This window comes from Sinocyclocheilus grahami, unplaced genomic scaffold (genome assembly GCF_001515645.1).
Source record: "Sinocyclocheilus grahami isolate Dianchi unplaced genomic scaffold, SAMN03320097.WGS_v1.1 scaffold98.1, whole genome shotgun sequence".
In the NCBI taxonomy this organism is placed as follows: domain Eukaryota; kingdom Metazoa; phylum Chordata; class Actinopteri; order Cypriniformes; family Cyprinidae; genus Sinocyclocheilus; species Sinocyclocheilus grahami.
In genome coordinates, this window is record NW_015505277.1 from 3,740,528 (window position 1) to 3,759,167 (window position 18,640).

The window sequence follows — 18,640 nt, forward strand, 5'->3', positions numbered from 1 at the left end:
AGACAGACAGATAGATAGATAGATAGATAGATAGATAGATAGATAGATAGATAGATAGATAGATAGATAGATAGATAGATAGATGATGGACAGACCGATGGAGGGACAGAGAGACAGAGACAGACAGATAGACAGATAGATAGATAGACAGACAGACAGATAGATAGATAGATATATAGATAGATAGATAGATGATGGACAGACCGATGGAGGGACAGAGAGACAGAGACAGACAGACAGATAGATAGACAGACAGATAGATAGATTGATAGATAGATAGATAGATAGATACACAGATAGATAGATAGATAGATAGATAGATAGATAGATAGATAGATAGACAGACAGACAGATAGATAGATAGATATATAGATAGATAGATAGATGATGGACAGACCGATGGAGGGACAGAGAGACAGAGACAGACAGATAGATAGACAGACAGATAGATAGATAGATAGATAGATAGATAGATAGATAGATAGATAGATAGACGGACGAATGGACAGACAGAAAGACAGTTTGTCCTAATATTCAGTATAATAATTTATTTTTATATACAACAATGTAGATAACAAAACATAGCATTATTCTATTTATATCTGTATCTGAATATACAAAAAAGACAAGAGAGGGCAGTGAGTAAAACAACATAAACAGGTTGAATTACGCAGGTTGACGTCTCTCTCAGAGTAAAACAACCTCTAGTCCTCTGATTGGTCGAGCGAGAGTTAACCCGAGTTTCATCCTTCCGTGCCGCTGATTGGACATCTCGGCACCACGTGACGTCCCTTTAAGATCTTTCTTGACTGTCCGCGACCATGGCAAGGGAGAGATTTCCACCTAATGACCAGGGCAGAGTTACCATGCAAAGGATCGCGACTCGTAGCTGCCCAGTTTGAAGCGGAATCGGATATATATAATACGACGAATGGTGTTTTGACGGCGCGCGCGAGAGAAAAAGCTGCTGATCGTTCAAGCACTTTAACGCGGGACGCGCGAGTTGGGATGCCGAAGTGACGCAGCTGGAGTTGTTTTAACAGCTTGAGAAGTTGCAGCTCATTTCCTTCACCTTTTACCCCTGGAAGAATGCCACGAGATGCGAGTGCCTTGTTTACACATTTCATTGGGCTTTTCTGTTCTTGAGCTACTCGGAATATTTGCGCCATCAGTCAAGAGAGAAGTTGCATCCGTGAGAGGAAACGGATTTGAAAGCAGCAGTAACGTTAACGCTAGTTTGCTCTTCTTTTCGAAATAGCTGCGCTCCGTCGATGACTCTCGACACCTTAAAACATTCCGCGATACTCACAACTTTATTTAAAATGGCTGATGAAAATGATTTAATAGGTGCTGCGGAGTTTGTTAAAGGTGAGTTTAAGTTTCGTAGGCGCTTCAGTTTGGATAACTTTGATTCATTGTGTTACCTCAGACTGAGATGTACTTGTTTCAGTCATCAGATCCCTGCACCAACTGTTGGTGTGTTTTTTTTAACATTTTCGCAACTTATTAGCAAATCTGCAGCAAGTTTGGTTAAGTGTATTTTAGTGTTTTCTACTTTATCATTTGCTTGAAAAATGTTCTAGTGAGAAATGGAAATAAAAGCTTGTGTTTTGAATGATATATTTTGTATATAATATATAACGGGGTCCACAGGTAATGCATCAACCCTGTTACCAGATGACCGTGTTATTAAAATCTCTTAATGTGCTAAACATTGTCATGAAGCCATCCTGACAAATGTCTTGTGTTTTTTAGAAGGTCTTAAATGGTCAACCCTGTTATTCTGATTTTGTATAGCAAACAGTTGGTTATTGAAAATTGGATATTTCCAGAAATATAAGCATTTATTTTTAATAAACACTTGGTAGTTTAATGACCTCAAGCACATGACTAGTAATGGTTAAATGAACTGTCAACCCTGTTATTCCTGCTATATATACCTTCATATAATGAAACTTTTTTTAATTGTCACAATGCAATTTACACTTGTGTGATAGAATAATAATAATAAAAAACATGGATTCATAGATTAGTGGATAAGATTTTTGGAGAAACTTTAATTTTTTTATTGAAATCTGTCAAAAAATAAATAAATAAAGTGTTAATGTAACATATTTGACTTTCTCTTACCTTATTGAATAAAATCCCAGTAATGTGATGATTCACATTCATATTTAAGTGTATTTAAAGCTACAGTGGGATAAGTTCATTGTTGCAGATGATTAAACCCAAGCCAATAATCCGATGATAAAATCTTATCTCGGAAGAGTATTAATAGTTGTTTTATAACTGTACCGGCTTGTTTAATCAACCATGTGTAATTTTTTTTTTCCAGATAGACTCTATTTTGCAACCTTACGGAGCAAGCCGAAAAGCACCGCAAACACGCATTACTTCAGCACGGATGAGGAGTTTGTGTATGAAAAGTGAGTTTTCCCCTCTCTCAGTCATCTTTCAGAGCCAAAACCACCCAGCAGGCGGGAAACTGTTCCGAAATCTGTTACATAACTCTTTAATTGAACGTTTCCTTTAGTAAAAGTTGCATTTTTATAATGGACCTGTCAGTTATTTGTTTTGAATTTCCGCATGAGGGAAGATTAGAGAAAAATGGAACTAATGTTCTTCGCATCATTCTGACAGATATTTTGAAAGAAAACTCTGTTTGAGGCTTACTTCCAAGGATGGGTTATGGTCTTTTTAGAGGCCTCCTTTTATCATAATTGCAAAATATAACGTTTGAGTAACAAGCACATTCCAATATGCAAATGTATTGCTTATATTTGAAATTGCAAGAATGAACAACATATGTATAGTACATTCCAAACGAGACAAAGATTTTTTTTGTCTTTGTATATCAGTTTAACACCTGCATTGGCTTTATTCCGGGCGTTTGGGTCACAGATTGAGGCCCCTGACAGTCGAAGACCCCAGGGCCCTGGCCCCATTAGCCTAAGCCATAATCCGTCCATGTTGACTATTTAAATAATTGTATAAATCAGTGTTTTTTTTCTTATTAAACAATGAAGGGTAACATTGCTGTTCTCTTTCATAGCTTTTATGCTGATTTTGGTCCCCTCAACTTCGCTATGCTGTACAGATACTGCTGTAAACTCAACAAAAAGCTCAAGGTGAGTCAAACACCTGCTCGATTTGTTACGTTCCTCCTGAAGAATGTGCAGTATGTTGCTACATCAATTTTAAAAAGCTGAGGAATTTGTGCTCACGCCCTGTCGCTGGATATTTTGGGCTATCCAATGTGCTGACTTTTCCTTTGTAATATGGAATGGGAATTTAAGCTTAATGATACAGCATTAAACTCCATCTACAGCTAGAAAACATCCCGTTCCTCCCTCACTTTATCAAGTCATCAGCTCGTTTTATGCCATGTCTGTAAGGCAAAATCGCATGTGCTCATTTTAAATGAAAGTGACTGTGACCAGAGCTCAGAAGGATACATCACATGCACCTTTAGCCATGTGTCTCCTGTCTTTTTTTAGTCTTTGACTCACCTGTCTTGACATTTTAATGTGGACAGAGAGTGTCTCCTGGGACCACAGCATGTTCTTGGCTCAGGACCTCTCTGAAGCTCAGCGGTTCTGGCAAAGAAGATATTTCTTCTTAAAAGAATAATCCAGGTTCAGTACATTTGCATTGTAATGCTGATTACAACAAAAAATAATTTCTACTTGTCCTCCTCCTTTTAAAAATGTACATTACCCTGAGCAACTTAGAATTGAAGTAAAAGGGGCCAATTTGTAAACAATAAAATACTCTAAAATAAAACAGAACCTAAAGAATACGAGCATTAATATGATATTAGTGTGAAAAAAATCACTTACTAAGCTTTTCTGTATTAAGTTATATCCAGTTTTACAACTTTGTTGCGATGACAAATCCCTAAACCATGAAAACAACAAATTACATGGTTTTACATACTCGGTATTAATAAAATAATTAAAGTGCTTTGAAAAAAATCATAAGTATTTCTGCTTTTAAATGCTCTAAAAATTGTCGCCGTTCACTTTCACTGTAAGTGCCTCACTGTAACTTCCATTTTTATTTTGTTTAAAGAAAAGGAGGGACAAGTTGGAATAATTTTTTGTGGTAATCCATGTTATGTCAGTTGAGTTAAACTTGTTCTCAACCCAAATTATTCATTTAATCCACACTTCAAGTTGTATGAATCTGAATCTTTAACCTGATGCATAGTCAGTGAGTGAGTCTGCTTAGTTTCAGATTATATATGTCAGCTGGACATCAGCCTGTTGCATTACGCCAAGAATATTTCTAATTTCTCTCGGCCTCTTAAAGTTAAGACTTAAGTGGTTTAGTAACTACTCATTTACAAGTCGCTTTTATCCAAATGGTTTTCAGGGACGATCTTCCCCAAGTGTAACCTGGGGTTAAGTGCCTTGCACAATGGTGCGTCTTGATCACTTTGGGGATTGAACCTGTCACCTTCCAGTTGCCAGTTTAAAACTTATCTACTAGGCCAAAAGTTCACTATTCAAATTCAACTTTCTCTTCCCCCACCATTGTCATGGCATTTAACAGAATATCAGCAAGGTACAGATTATGATCTACTTCAATCTCAATGCTCACAGTCTGTTGAGAAAGTGAGTTGTGTGTTATGTCACCGTTCTTGATCTCTTAGGCCTGATCCTTCCGTCTATCAGATGTAACAAATGTTGGGATTAGATGTGACCTTTTTTCTTGTATTTACTCAGACTTTAGCAGCAGCTATGGCATTGCCCTTAGCGTGTGGTTCATGCATGTACCAAGGATTTATGGAGGGGGATTAGATGTCTGATAGGGTTGGGCCGATAGACGATGCCATCGTCCATCCTCGATGGCTGACAGACATCACGATGTTGAGCCGGCATCGTAATCCCATACCCCCTGCAATCCACCGCATCCCAACTCCGTGTTCAGAAAGGAGATTAAGTGTACTACGGAACCCCAAAAGGGAATAAATAGCCTACGAGATGGGAGGATAAAAGAAAAAAATTCAATACTTTCTCTCGCAATTATATCATTGGGTATTTAAATTGCGGCCATCAGGGAGCCGCTACTAATATGCAGGGCATTAAAACCTCTTTCAAATGTGCGCTCTCATTTACCTTTCACTTTCGAGATTCGCGATCACACGGACTCTATACTACGGAGCGGCAGTACCTATCATAGGCCTGGGCGATAAAACTGTATCGATATTTATCGATGGTACACCTTCTTCGATAACGATATAAAAAATGTTCGATATAGTGCACAATATAGTCACGTGCTATGAGTGACGCAGACAGCACACACAAACACGAACATGAGGGCTGTGCCTGCCTGTGATGAGGAGATTGTGAGTAAAGAATGAATATCAGTCGAATTAAAATAAACATTTCATTTGAATGCAAAAATAGTACAATCCAATGTTAGATATGCGTCAGGGAGCGTCATCAGTGGAGCACGAGATGCGGTGATGATGCAAGTGACGTAGTTTAATATATTAAATATTAGAAGAAATATAGAAGCTCAATACGACTGCTGCACTTGCGTCTGACACAAGAGATGTATAGAAAGCCATGCAAAGTTAAAACAGTTTAAACGTTTAGAAAACACATCGCAAATTTGTGGAGGCTTATTCCTTTTCACTGTGTCTCATATGTTTTTAAAGGCAATCTGTGTGATGGGCGCTGCGGTTCTTTGGATTAAGCAATGCATAAATACGTGATGCTGTTTTGTTCATAATAGTTTATGCAATTTACAAAATTATATTTGATTTATGAGTTAATTTAGACTTAATGCACATTTTTTTTATTGACCATTACTTCCTTGCGTTGAACATTCAAAATGTGCTGCATTATTTTGCTCATTGTGCCCTCCTGTGGCCTCGGGAGACAAGCCAAAAGTTTAACCTATTTAATCTGCATATAAAACATTAGAAATTAGATATTTGTTTAATTTTTATTTTGTTTTTGACTGTTAAAACAAAAAAAATTTGTTGTTTGTCTCAATAAATTGAGTTAATTTAAAAATACAGTGGTTAAATGTAAAAAAACAATTTCTATTGCTCTTTGTTTTAAAAAAGGTTATAAAAAAAGTCAATAATTATCGATAACGAACGATATGAAACATTATATCGTTGATACATTTTTTTAGCTATATCGCCCAGCCCTAACCTATCACACATTTGACAAGATTAGATATTTGTCAGTGGTGCTCAGTATCTGCAAATCATTCGCCATTGTCCTATCAGTCATCTCTCCTTACTCTGTGTATGTGGTAAGTGAACTTTCATGTACTGTAATGCAACAGTCTACCGCTGGCAAGCATGCCTTTCTGCATCACGCTTCGGGCACACCCCCTAACCCCGCCCCCGATGACATCGTCCATCACGATGTTTCACTGTAGACATGGTCCGATGCCAATTTGCTAGACATCGCCCAACCCTAATGTCTGAGTACTGCTCTGCACACTTCACTTGTGATGTGGGAGGGTCATGGGATCCATCCCAATCCATCGACTCCCAGATTTTCGTTTGATTGCTAATATAGACACTGTGTAAAGGGAACTGTTTGGTTTTGTTTACGGCCTTTGAAAATATAGTTTTTACTAAGGTTACGCTAACTGCTTTCCAAAACCTAGTGAGCTTCCTTGCTTGCTACTACCTACATAGACAGCTACCTTCAAAGGCAACATTTTATCCAAAATGAAACCTCATAGGTGACTGATTTAGAACAATACATAGGTGTAACTCAATTGATTCCAGTAGTTTTACATTAGCGTGTTGCTATTCCTAAGCTAACAGCAGAAACATTGGGAACAAGTCTGTTTTTTAATTCGAACTTTTTATCAATACTTTTCAAATGAAATAAGTACATTGTATGCCATCTCAGTTTTCTGATCTCACTACAATGCATTCTGGGACCTTCTCCACTAATGATACTTGCGATTCTTCCTAATATTTTGGCTAAAGGTTCTTAATAGCACATGCCAGACACCTGCCTTTTGGAAAGTACTTTTGCTGTCTAGGTAAGCAGGTCACTTGGTTTTGGAACAAAGCTACAATGTTCCTCTGCTTTAGCAAACTTTAAAAATTTAGTTTTTAAGATTCATCAGCTTTCAGGATCATAAAACGGTTAACTTCACACAACTCCAACTTTAGTTTCCCATTAACCTAAATTGAGAGGTCAGCAAAGAGGACCAAACCCAAAGCAGACAAGAAGTTTATAGTGTCCTTGTAGTGATTAATTCTGCTGACATGTCAACTTACTTAAGCATCTTTCCATGCTAAAGGAAGGTGTTTGAATAATAATAAACCACTTTATCTTTTGTGTTTTGTTCTGTGTTCCTAAAGCTGGCAAGGTGTAGGTCTCTCATGTGTTCATGTTTTGGAATATTAAAGGTAAAGTCCTGTGGTAAAAGCATGATGTGTTTTCCTCCTAACCACTTTCACTATGTGCACACCCATCCAACCACATGCGAATGTCCCCGCCTGTTTGTAATTTACAAGTTGTTGCCATAGAGATTACTTTTTTTTTTTTTTCTTCAAACCTCACTGGTTTGGGGCGCATGATTGGTTGTAGGCTGGAGGAACCAAACAGCAAGAAGGGAAGCTTAGGTAGTATCTGTTCTGGTAGTATCTGGTTATCCGAAGATCAGCTTTCTAGCATTGCTGAGAGGAGCTTGTGCAACCTCAAGTTGGTGGTTTTGAAGCACAATCTGATTTAAAAAATGCTGTCAATATTGAGATTGTTTTTGTTTTTAAGCTAAATGTAATTTTTTACTGATTTCTTCCCCTCACTAGCATAACCACCTCCTGCATGTGGATGTTGCTGTTTTACATAAAAATGAACTTTCTGAGTGATTGTTAACTTTGTTTTGCTTATTGATTTGCCTAGAAATTAAAAAGGGCTCAACCCTGTTACTTTGACTCTGTGAGAAGAGATGATCTGCAGATGGCTAGAGAAAGGAAAGGATCTTGAGTTTCCAAACTAGCTGACATTCAATATTGTTTTGCTTATCGATTTACCTTGGATGAATAAATGGGTTCAACCCTGTTACTACGACTCAGTGACAAAAGATGACCTCTACATCGTCACTTACCAAACTAGTTGACATTCAGTAATTTAAAAAAAAAATTATTTTGGAAAGATAAAACGGTTTAGCTATAAGATTTGCTATGACTTTATGGGAAAATATGATCTATAGATCACCACTTTCCAAACTAATTGATGTTAAGTATTGTTTTACTTATTGATTCATTTTGGAAAGACAAAATGGTTCAACTCTGTTACTCTGGTTTTATGAGAAAAGATGATCTCTAGATCTTCACTTTCCAAACTAATTGACTTTCAGTATTGCTGTGTTTATTGATTCACCTTGGAAAGATAAGTGTTCAATCCTGTTCGTATAAAGTTATTATATGCTCTATGAGAAAAGATGACCTGTACACCTTCACTTTCCAAACTAGTTGACATTCAGTATTACTGTGCTTATCATTGGAAAGATAAAAAGGTTCAATCCTGTTACTATGACTTTACAAAATGTTGTAAAGTTAAGGTAGTGAATATTCATTTTGAAAATTAATAGAGAAAAAATAAGAGGCAAAAATGTCAAATTTTTAAGAGGTTCTCCTGTTAAAAAAACACATTTTACAGATCTCTCAGCTTAGATAGCTTTGGAAAATTCCTTTCCTTAGTTTTGCCTTCGGTATGTCTCTTTTTCTTTGGGGGCGGGTTGTAGGTGGACAAGTTTGAATCCTCATTTGTTGTGCTGGCAGTTTGATTTCACTCTCATCTTGGCAGTTTGATTTCACTCTCATCCCACCCCAGCCAAATCTTTACTCTGCGGCATGTGGAGCGACACAGGAACAGATGCTTTGAGGGCTTTTCAGTTCAGCTCGGCTCCAGCACAGATTATTCTGAAGCTTTTGGCGTGTCGTCTGTGCATGAGTTGCCTTTTAGCAGCTACATGCTGTTTCTCTTGTGCACTCATTTCGGCTCACCTGCAGCACCTCACTGTGCGTTACTGAAGCAGCTGGGGCTGCAAATTCCCTCATGTAAAAGACATTCAATTGAGTCATCCAGAGAACACCTCAAGCTAGTTTAAGCAGGAAAAAGGGTGTTAGGCGTGTGAAATTGGTTGATACTGAGATATTCATTAATGAGATTCTCATAACTTGTTTCCCAAACATCTAACCAGTCATGTTAACTGTAAATGGGTTTGGAGTGATTTTAACATTAAACCAATATTTTAACTCTTAATCAAGACAAACCAACAAGTTAAATGTGTTGCAGTTCTTTTTTCTCTTCATGTTAAAATGCTTTAAAGTTAAATGCAGTGATTTAATAATTTTGGTTAAAATAGCATTTTAAAGAGAACTTCATCCAATTTGTATTGGAGTTCCTTTAAACACCACTCTAATGAAAACCATGTTAAATGAATGATGAATTTTTTTTCTAATTAAAATTGCATTACTATTGATACAATTTCCAATTTTGGTTAAAAAAAAGCATTTTCTATATTAAAGAAAACCGAGTTTAATGATTGATGCAGTTTTATGCATTTTGTTTAGTTTGTTAAAATGTTGGTTTGTTAAGTTTAACAGTTGATATAAATAAACAGTTGACTAAACTTGGTGTTTCGATTTGATGCAATTTGATGTAAATTGTATAATGCAACAAATTTTGCATTACAATATCTTGAAAATGCTTGTATGTCAGTAGCATCTTAAATAAAATGCAAATTGTTACATTTTGAAAGACGGATGAAAATTTTAATTTTGATTTGACTAAACTTGGTGTTTATAATAATAAATAATAATGACAAGTTTAGTAAAAAAACTCCAATCTCTTGGTTTAACATGGTTTTAGAGTAACATTTTACATTGTAGTCATTAATGCGTTTTTTCTCTCATTACAGTTTTGTTTCTGTAAAATGCGAGTTAACCATTGATGCTGTTTAGAACTTTTTTGAATTACAAAAAGTTTAATGATTGATGTACATGTCGTTTTTGTTAATAACTTGCAGGAAAGTTGAACTACTAAAACTAAATAAAAAAATGTCTACAGATAATTTATGCAACTTTATGCTATTTGAGTTTCATCTTCAATAAAATGGAATGAAAACTACATTGAACAATTTATGTAATGTAAGCTATCCAAAATAAATTGTGTATTTAAAATGTATTCTCGAACTTTGATTGCAGTTTAATGCATGTTTTTCTTTCCAGTCGTTTACACTGACCAGAAAAAGGATTGTGCACTACACCAGCTTTGACCAGCGCAAAAGGGCTAACGCTGCTGTGCTCATCGGTGCTTATGCTGTGAGTATCCCACTTCCATTTGTCCTTCTGTCTTCCTCTCTTACTGCCATTAATTACTTTCACCGGAACTCGAGGATTCGCATCCAGGGCAGAATCTGTCATGACCCTGCAAATTAGCCACTCAGCTGTTTCCGTCAAAACCAACAGTCCTCCCACATCGACAGCAAATTTGTTTGTCGTACAAAGTCTTCTCGGATGTTTGCCAGTGTCCTCATACCAGACTCCCCCTCAGAGGCAGCGACAGAGTGCTGACTGACTGGTAGTCCCCTCGCTTTGTGGCAGCACAATAACTATATCCTTGACTGGCTCGAATGCCAGTTTGTCCTGTTCCACTGCATTCATTCATCTAGACCACCACGTCATTTTAAAATGCATTAACATAGAAAACTGTTATTTAAAATTGTAATAATATTTCACAATATTTGTATTAGTTGTATTTGTCATCAAATAAATGCAACCTTGGTGAGCATAAGAAACAGATTTGAAAAACATTAGAAAAGCGTTAATTATTCCAAACTTTTGACCAGTTGTTTACATTAAATCTGACAATTTGAATTTGGGTCTGAGCAACTTTCATATGCATTAATCAGATGCCCCCCCCCCCCACACGATATAAATTCAGTGTGAAAAGTTTACACAAGTCTACATTCATAATAATAGTATAATTAAAACAATCTTTTTACATTTTAACTGTAAAACATCACATACAACTCACAACTCAGTTTACAGTTGGGATAAAACAAGTTATTTATATGTATATTTTGGGGAGAAGTGTAAATAGAACTTCCATAAAATGAAATGATGAACTTGAAATTACAGTGTACGGCGTTCAGAAGTTCATGAGGAAAACCTCACAGAAAACCTGATGAAGAATCTAGAGAAAATGTGGGCTGCTTTATTTTTTTATCTTTGCAATTCTAATTATCTAGCAAAAGTTGGTGTACTTCCTCAAAATCGGTCTACTAGGAATGGTCACATTTACCCTCCCAGTCTAAATTTAGTATGAACCTTGATCCCGGTGTTAATTTAGTTGTCTTAAATGGAAACTCATTTTAGCTACCTTCAAAAACCCAACCTCTGGAGACGGCCATCAAATCATGCAGATTCTCTCCTATAGACTCAATAACGTGCTCAAGGTGAACTAGTGTTTTAAGGAATTCTCTCATATATTACCATAATCATCTCCAAATTGCATAAAACCTTGTTTCTGCTCTGCGTGGTCTTGCCTGTCACTCTTTGCATGCATGGACGTGTGTTCAATGTAATGTTTTTGTCTTTCAGCACTTGTAGTGAATCTTCTGTAAATTAGGTTTTTATTGATCCAGGCTTGTGTGGGATGTGCTCCTCTGGCAAGCGCAGATGTTTGCTGCTGATCTGCTCTGCAGTAGATGACCCAGTTTTTTCATATGAAGGAGATTATTTGTACTGGTTGAACAGCTGGGCCAAGATCTTCCATCAGAGTCACATGGGACAGTAGGGCGACAAACAAACAAACACTGACCCTTCTCACGGGACTGAACTTAATCTGCCGAACTGTTCAGCTAATTGTTTGATCGGTGCATATTTCATGAGCTCGTGCACAAATTATAAAGCTCTGGCCTCCTGCAGAACAGACAGCCTTCAAAAACAGACACTTGACCTCACTCCTAGTTTTCTCCGTGTTTTATGTTTTGTCAAGTACTGGAGATCTTAAAAAGATTAGTTCAACCAAAAATGAAAATTCTGTTATTTACATTGTTTCAAACCTCTACGACGTTTCACTGTAGAACAAAAAATAAGATATTTTTGAGAGTGTGCAGGTCGCTCTTTTCCATGCAGTTACAATGAATGGAGACTGAGGCTTTCAAGCTTCATAAAAGATGCAAATGCACCAAAAATGTAAAATGGCCCACATGACTACATGACTCTATATTATATGATCAATTGTTGGCACATTTTCTAGAATTGTTTTAATCTTCCATCTTTTTTCTTCTGAAATGTGCTGCAACGTATATGATGCAATTAACGTGATGCATGCAAAAGATTTGGATTTGGATCGAATGAGAGAGATACGTTGAGCCCAAGTTTATTTGTATAGCACATTTCCCACTTTTACATTTTAATTACTGGTATTTTAGATTATTTTGTGAATGTAAATAATAGTCAGGTATGACTTACTTTCTTGGAAAATATGGGAGTTATTTGCAGAATCACATTCATAAGAGAAGTAGCTATGTCAGATTTGTGAATTAATCATTCTTTCCGATCAATTGTTGGCACATTTTCTAGAATTGTTTTAATCTTCCATCTTTTTTCTTCTGAAATGTGCTGCAACGTATATGATGCAATTAACGTGATGCATGCAAAAGATTTGGATTTGTATCGAATGAGAGATACGTTGAGCCCAAGTTTATTTGTATAGCACATTTCCCACTTTTACATTTTAATTACTGGTATTTTAGATTATTTTGTGAATGTAAATAATAGTCAGGTATGACTTACTTTCTTGGAAAATATGGGAGTTATTTGCAGAATCACATTCATAAGAGAAGTAGCTATGTCAGATTTGTGAATTAATCATTCTTTCTAGTTGAATCATTTCAGTGAATCGATTGGTGCATTTCACAAAACTGGTCTGAATGATTTGATAAAAAAAAGAGGAGAATTGAGTCAATAATGATTTTTAATTTGATATTTTAATGTTTTTGAAGCTTCACAAACAGTTTCCATTTTTTTGTAATATGGAAAAGAGCGACTAGCACAAACTTCAACATTTCTTCATTTATCTTCCATGGACAAAATAACATTTAGAAAGAACTGAGTGTGAATAAATGACAATTTCCATTTTTGCGTTTTTCTGTGTTAATGCGTGTTGGGCTTTGGCGCAGTTCACATAGGTTTCTTTTCCGTGTTGCCACCGTCCTGCTGCATTCTGACATCAAGCCACAGAAATGTTGAAGGAGTGAGCGGAGTTCTTATTATAGAGTCCTTTCTTTCCATGATGTCAAGAGGGATTGACGTGGATGTAGGGAGTAGATGACCGCTAAAACTCATCGCTTCAGCAAGTCTGTGTGTGAGACTCTCGCACTGTGCCGTGACAAGTCGTCCCAGCTTGACAAGGGCCCCATTGTGCTGAGCCACAGCATCTCATCTGTGTTACACATTCTGCCCGAACATCACTTTCCTGAAAGTGCGTTTGTGTATGGGATAATGAGGAACACGGATAGACATGGATAGGAAAAAAGATTGAATAGACAGTTGGGAAGTAGCAACGTCTGATTTGTGTATAAATTGTTCTTTCTAGAAGTCAGATTGTAATTAACAAAACATTTTTGGAAGAAAAATCAAATGTCATTTTGCACGATTGTCAACTAAAATATTATTTTCATTTTGGCCAGGGTGAAATTGTCTAAAATGATGAAATGTTGGCTAAATTTGAAGGATATAAAAAAAAAAAACTGGGCATCTAGAAATGAATAGTTTTCCCCGTTTTCCCCTAATCGGTTAATCTGATTGGAAACCATCTGAATGAACAGTGTTCAATTTCAGTGCCATTTAAAAACAATTATAGTATTTACTAATATTTTAAGTTGGGTTTTATTTTTAATTTAATATTTTCAGTTTTCTTTTTTCAATTTAAGTTTTGTTTTGTTAAGTTTGTGTTTTGTAATTTTTATGTTTATATATTTTAAATCTAGTATTACATTTTTTCTATATAGCTATAATTTTTTCAATTTTAGTTTTAGTAATTTTAGTAGTTGCTGATTTTTGTTAGTTTCTAGTGCAACAATTTTCATTTCAGTTAAGTTTTTCATGTAATATTTATTTCAGCTTTTTCAATTACCACAAAAATAATTTTTACAAAATAATTTACCAATAATTACCAAAAATAATTTTGAATGGTTTTAGTTAACAATAACAACACTGATGTTAAAGTTATAGAATTAGTACCTAGCATTCAGCTTCTTTGCTGTTGCTCTAATGTCACTTCCTTTCCTTTTTCCTGTCTCAGGTGATTTACCTGAAGAAAACACCTGAGGAAGCCTATAGAGCTCTTATCTCCGGCTCCAATGCCTCATATCTTCCCTTCAGGTAAGACGGCTGCATATCCACATCATCTGCAAAATGGAATTTAAAAAAATGCAAAAAAAATGTCAATTGTTACCAAACTTTTGCTAATATATATTTTGCCTAATTCCCCCCACTTTCCTCTCTCCTTCACTTTTTGCACAGTGCACTCTAATCTGATTTCACACGAAGTATTGTCTCTCCTGTGGCTCACAGGGTTTTAATGCGATAAACTTCTTAACCCAGATAAATAAACGGGCAAAGTGGAAGAATCGCACGGCCGTTTTTGCAAGCCATGAAGCTGAGAGGCCAGATAGTTGTTGTGCTTCTATATTGTGATGCTCATAATTGCAGCAGGTTTAGATTATCTTGCTCCTGCGGGTCGACATCTCTTGCCTTTAATTTGGGATTACGGCCTGGTCAGCGTGCTCATGTAATCTCTCTTCTTGAGCTGAATTTTGGACTCGGTTCCAAACTGTCGCAAAGGACAGGACACTAAAGTCTTTGAGCTGACTGCCATACATAAGGGTGAGCAGGACATACGTAAAGCCCTTGAGCAGGAGGAAAACCATCTGTGGCAAATTCTAGACTCAGTGCAGATGGTGTGTAGTGGTAATCTACACGGTCAGATTTGTGAATGGTTAGAGAAAGGCACAATTCTGTTGTGAATGGGTCTTCCTGTTGGATAATACTGTTGCCATTTTAAAACAAGAATAATAGGTGTTCACTTTTACTTTTGTGTAACTTTTTATTTTATTTATTTTTTTTCCTGGAAGGTGTTAGTGTTGGAATTGAATCACTAGACTTTAATGGTAATTTATTATTAGTGTTCCCATGCAGTATAATGTTTAAAGGGTGATTTTAAATAAATAAATAATAGGATTGCAATGGAAGACAGGAAAAAAGACAATAGTGTTGGAGTCATGGCTTGGTGGTTAGCATGCAAAAAAATAATTATATATATATATATATATATACATACATAATTATAAATAATAAATGGAATATATAATAATTTGGCCTTAAATATTTATTAATGTTAAATATATTTTTTTAAATGTTAATATAATATTAAGTATCTTTTAATTAATAATGTTTAATAATTAATCAATTTCTTTATTAAATGGCCTAAATTTATAATTAATATTACATTTTATGTAATATATATTTGTATATGTGATATGGCCTTAAATACAAATTTATTTTTAATATTCAGACATTTTTTTAAATTTAAAAAAAATATGAAGTGTCTTCTAATTAATAGCTTTTATTGAATAATTTCTTAATTGAATTGCTTAAATTTAATTCAAACTAAATGATTAAAGACTTTGCAAAGGTGAGAGAGAAAGAATAGGTTTAAAACAATATTCCAGGTTAAATTCTGGGGAAATTGACTCGTATCTCATTTTTGAAAACAAACTGCATTATGTAGTCTATATTATTCCTTTTACAGTTTTATTGTGGTCACATGATGATTAATGTGTCTCCACATGAATATGAATCAGTTTTTCCAGTCATGCTCTATGTAAGACAGTTGTGGATTTGTGCCGGTGTGACTGCTGTTTGGTTATTCCACCACCCAGTCGCCCAGTTAAAGGCACAATATGTAATTTTCGCCACTAGAGGGCGCGTATTCAAAATAAACCGAGACTAGTTTGATGATGACTGAGTGTGGAATCATGGGAGTTGTGGTCTTCATCCCCACAGCCAATGCAATCTGACGGGACTCGGGCAGAAATCATGTTCATGGATGAGCTAATGATTTGTTAATGTAGTAGAATGAAGCAGGGTGAGGCTGAAAGCCGTCGAAGCGAAACGAGGCTGCTGAACGAGCCTGCCACACGGCTCGAAAGCAGCGGAGCTTTTATTATGCCACAGTCGACCGCTTCCGCTCCTTCCGGTCGTGAGTATGTGGGGTAAAGCAGCGCTGTTTTATCATACTAGATACATTTGAAAGATCTGTTATAATGCTACTCTGTGCGATCGTCACCGGTCTATTAAAACTCACAACATATTAAAGCGTCTTTGGTGTTTCCATGTTTTCTACAAAACAAAAAATGGAAAGCGAGGGGTTATGACGTCATTGGCAGGCGACACAATGACACTATGGACACGGTCCGTGTCACTAGTTAAAATTGCTTATTTCTCTGGATTTAAACATTCTTGGAAACATTTGGGATAATGTAAGTACACACTCAGCAAAATATATAACACTGTTCTAGTGGTTTTTGGATATTTTAATAAAAAAATCTTACATATTGTGCCTTTAAATGCCAGCCGTGGCTCCAAGATGCGCCCCTGCTATTTCTCAAAATGACTAGGAATTCCCATGGAGATATTATTTTCATCTCCTAAAACATTGTCCTTCCTCTTTTAAAACGGCTCCGTCACACAGAAATCACAGACACGTAGCATTTTTCATTACCATGTAGTTAGTATTCTGGGTTAGTCAGTCCTCTTGGTTATTTGCCGCCACCATATGAGATTTGACCCCTCACTGACCCAGAAACACAAAAGTCTTAAAGTTCACCCAAGGCCAAGCAAATAGCTGCATATTCTGGTATGCTCACATATATAATGAGGGACACGTAGAAAGACGGGGTGACCCATGGCCTCATCGAACAGAAGCACTCATTGTTAAAGTGGACTCTCGTTGACTAATTATTCAGAGCCGTATACACTGAGTAGTGAAGAGGCCTACATTTTCTAAATCTGTCATTTTCAGTGCAGTCCCATGTTGCTTTTAGCCGTGCTTTCTGAGATGGGCTGTAAGTGCTTCCGGTATAGATTAGCTCTGGCCTCCAAACAAAGGGAGCGTCAGTCTCTGAATGCAAACAGGAAACATTAGCTTTATTTTTTACTGTACAGTTATTAGTGCTTTTCCCAGAAGGCTGAAATCCCTATTTGGTTTTCTTTCTGACACATACTGACATACACATCTGACATACTTTCATGTCATAATTTTTTAACTTATTGACCATCATTGGTCTCTGAAACCAGAAGGATTTATGTTACTCGTTAGTGGGTTTATTGGTCAACACATCTATTGTTTATTCACTCTTTGTGGGCATGAGATCAAATGCTCTTGCACTTTACTTCTCAAAAGATTAACCTTTATCCAACACTTCCTTTTGAGTAACAGTTGAGTCATTCTCAGAAAATATTTTGACTAGTTTGTTTTGAATTCAGTTAATTTTTTTCCTGTAAAAATGGATTTTTAAATATTATATATAGCATTTATTTAGTGTTTAGTACTGTTTAGTACTCATCTTGATGTGTGCAAAACATTTAATATTATTAAATAAAATATTTGGTCATGAAATGATGCCTTTCATATGGCATTTCTTAACTATTTAATCTTTTTCAAGTCAAGACACTTACTCGTTACAATATTTAAAACTGACCTAGTTTATAAAACCATAACTGCTGTCTGGGCTTGTCTGCACGTGCAGGAAAGTAACTATTTATCTTTGCCAGTTTTAATGTTCAGTGGCATCTAGGTCACCATTATTGTCATTATTGTTTAATCCTGTTTATTGTGTACCAGACATTGTGAATGTCACACAAAATTTTTTAAACATGAATGGTACACTTGTTTTATGGACCTGGTTAGGGCAGGATTAGAAGGTTAAACTACTAAGACTCACGTCCTAAAGGAAACAGCGGGTCTGCTGGTTCTTTTAATCATTGTGTATAAAATCCAGGTTTGGGAGGGTTACTTAAAAAAACTAAAAACAGGCAATATCATTAAAAATGCTTAGATTTATTATGGATATGATGCTAAATATAAACTATTTGATGCATAATATAAAATACTTAAGAAAATGCCATGTAGTTGTAACTATGCTCTGCAATGAAACCAGAAACAACAGAAATGTTTCTGCAACAGAAAAATACAGAATACAAATGTGCATTTTTTTCTCTCTCAAGCAAATATAAATTAAGAACAGATGCACTGAAGAGGACTTGCTCCATGTGGTCATCGGACATTTTGCTTCGACATGGTGTTAGTACATGTCCATCTCACTTCGTTAATATTTCAAAGGTCCTTATACAATGGGAAAATAACCCAAACCTGCAACGACAATGGCCAAACAAATAAATATATTAAACAATAGAATTAAAAAGACTAATTATTTCCATGTTTTTGCCACAAAGTTGTATTATGTATGGAAAGCACATCTCCTGCTCTCTCTCTCTCTCTCTCTCTCTCTCTCTCAAACGCACATACATACAAGACAGACACACTTTTGCACACACGGAAACATTCATGCA

At 36.0% G+C, this 18,640-nt stretch overlaps 1 protein-coding gene across 4 annotated transcripts in view; it reads left to right on the top strand.

Annotated features, from left to right (window-relative positions):
* The first annotated feature begins 777 nt into the window (after nucleotides 1–777).
* cdc14ab (cell division cycle 14Ab) overlaps nucleotides 778–18,640 on the top strand; it is a 53,368-nt gene continuing 35,505 nt past the window's right edge. For all 4 annotated transcript variants that reach the window (XM_016276060.1, XM_016276061.1, XM_016276062.1 and 1 more), the window contains exons 1-5: nucleotides 778–1,368; nucleotides 2,336–2,426; nucleotides 3,053–3,128; nucleotides 10,226–10,318; nucleotides 14,310–14,389. In XM_016276060.1, coding sequence (XP_016131546.1) covers nucleotides 1,272–1,368; nucleotides 2,336–2,426; nucleotides 3,053–3,128; nucleotides 10,226–10,318; nucleotides 14,310–14,389 — 437 coding nt within the window. In that variant the 5' untranslated portion in view covers nucleotides 778–1,271. The remainder of the gene's footprint in view (nucleotides 1,369–2,335; nucleotides 2,427–3,052; nucleotides 3,129–10,225; nucleotides 10,319–14,309; nucleotides 14,390–18,640) is intronic.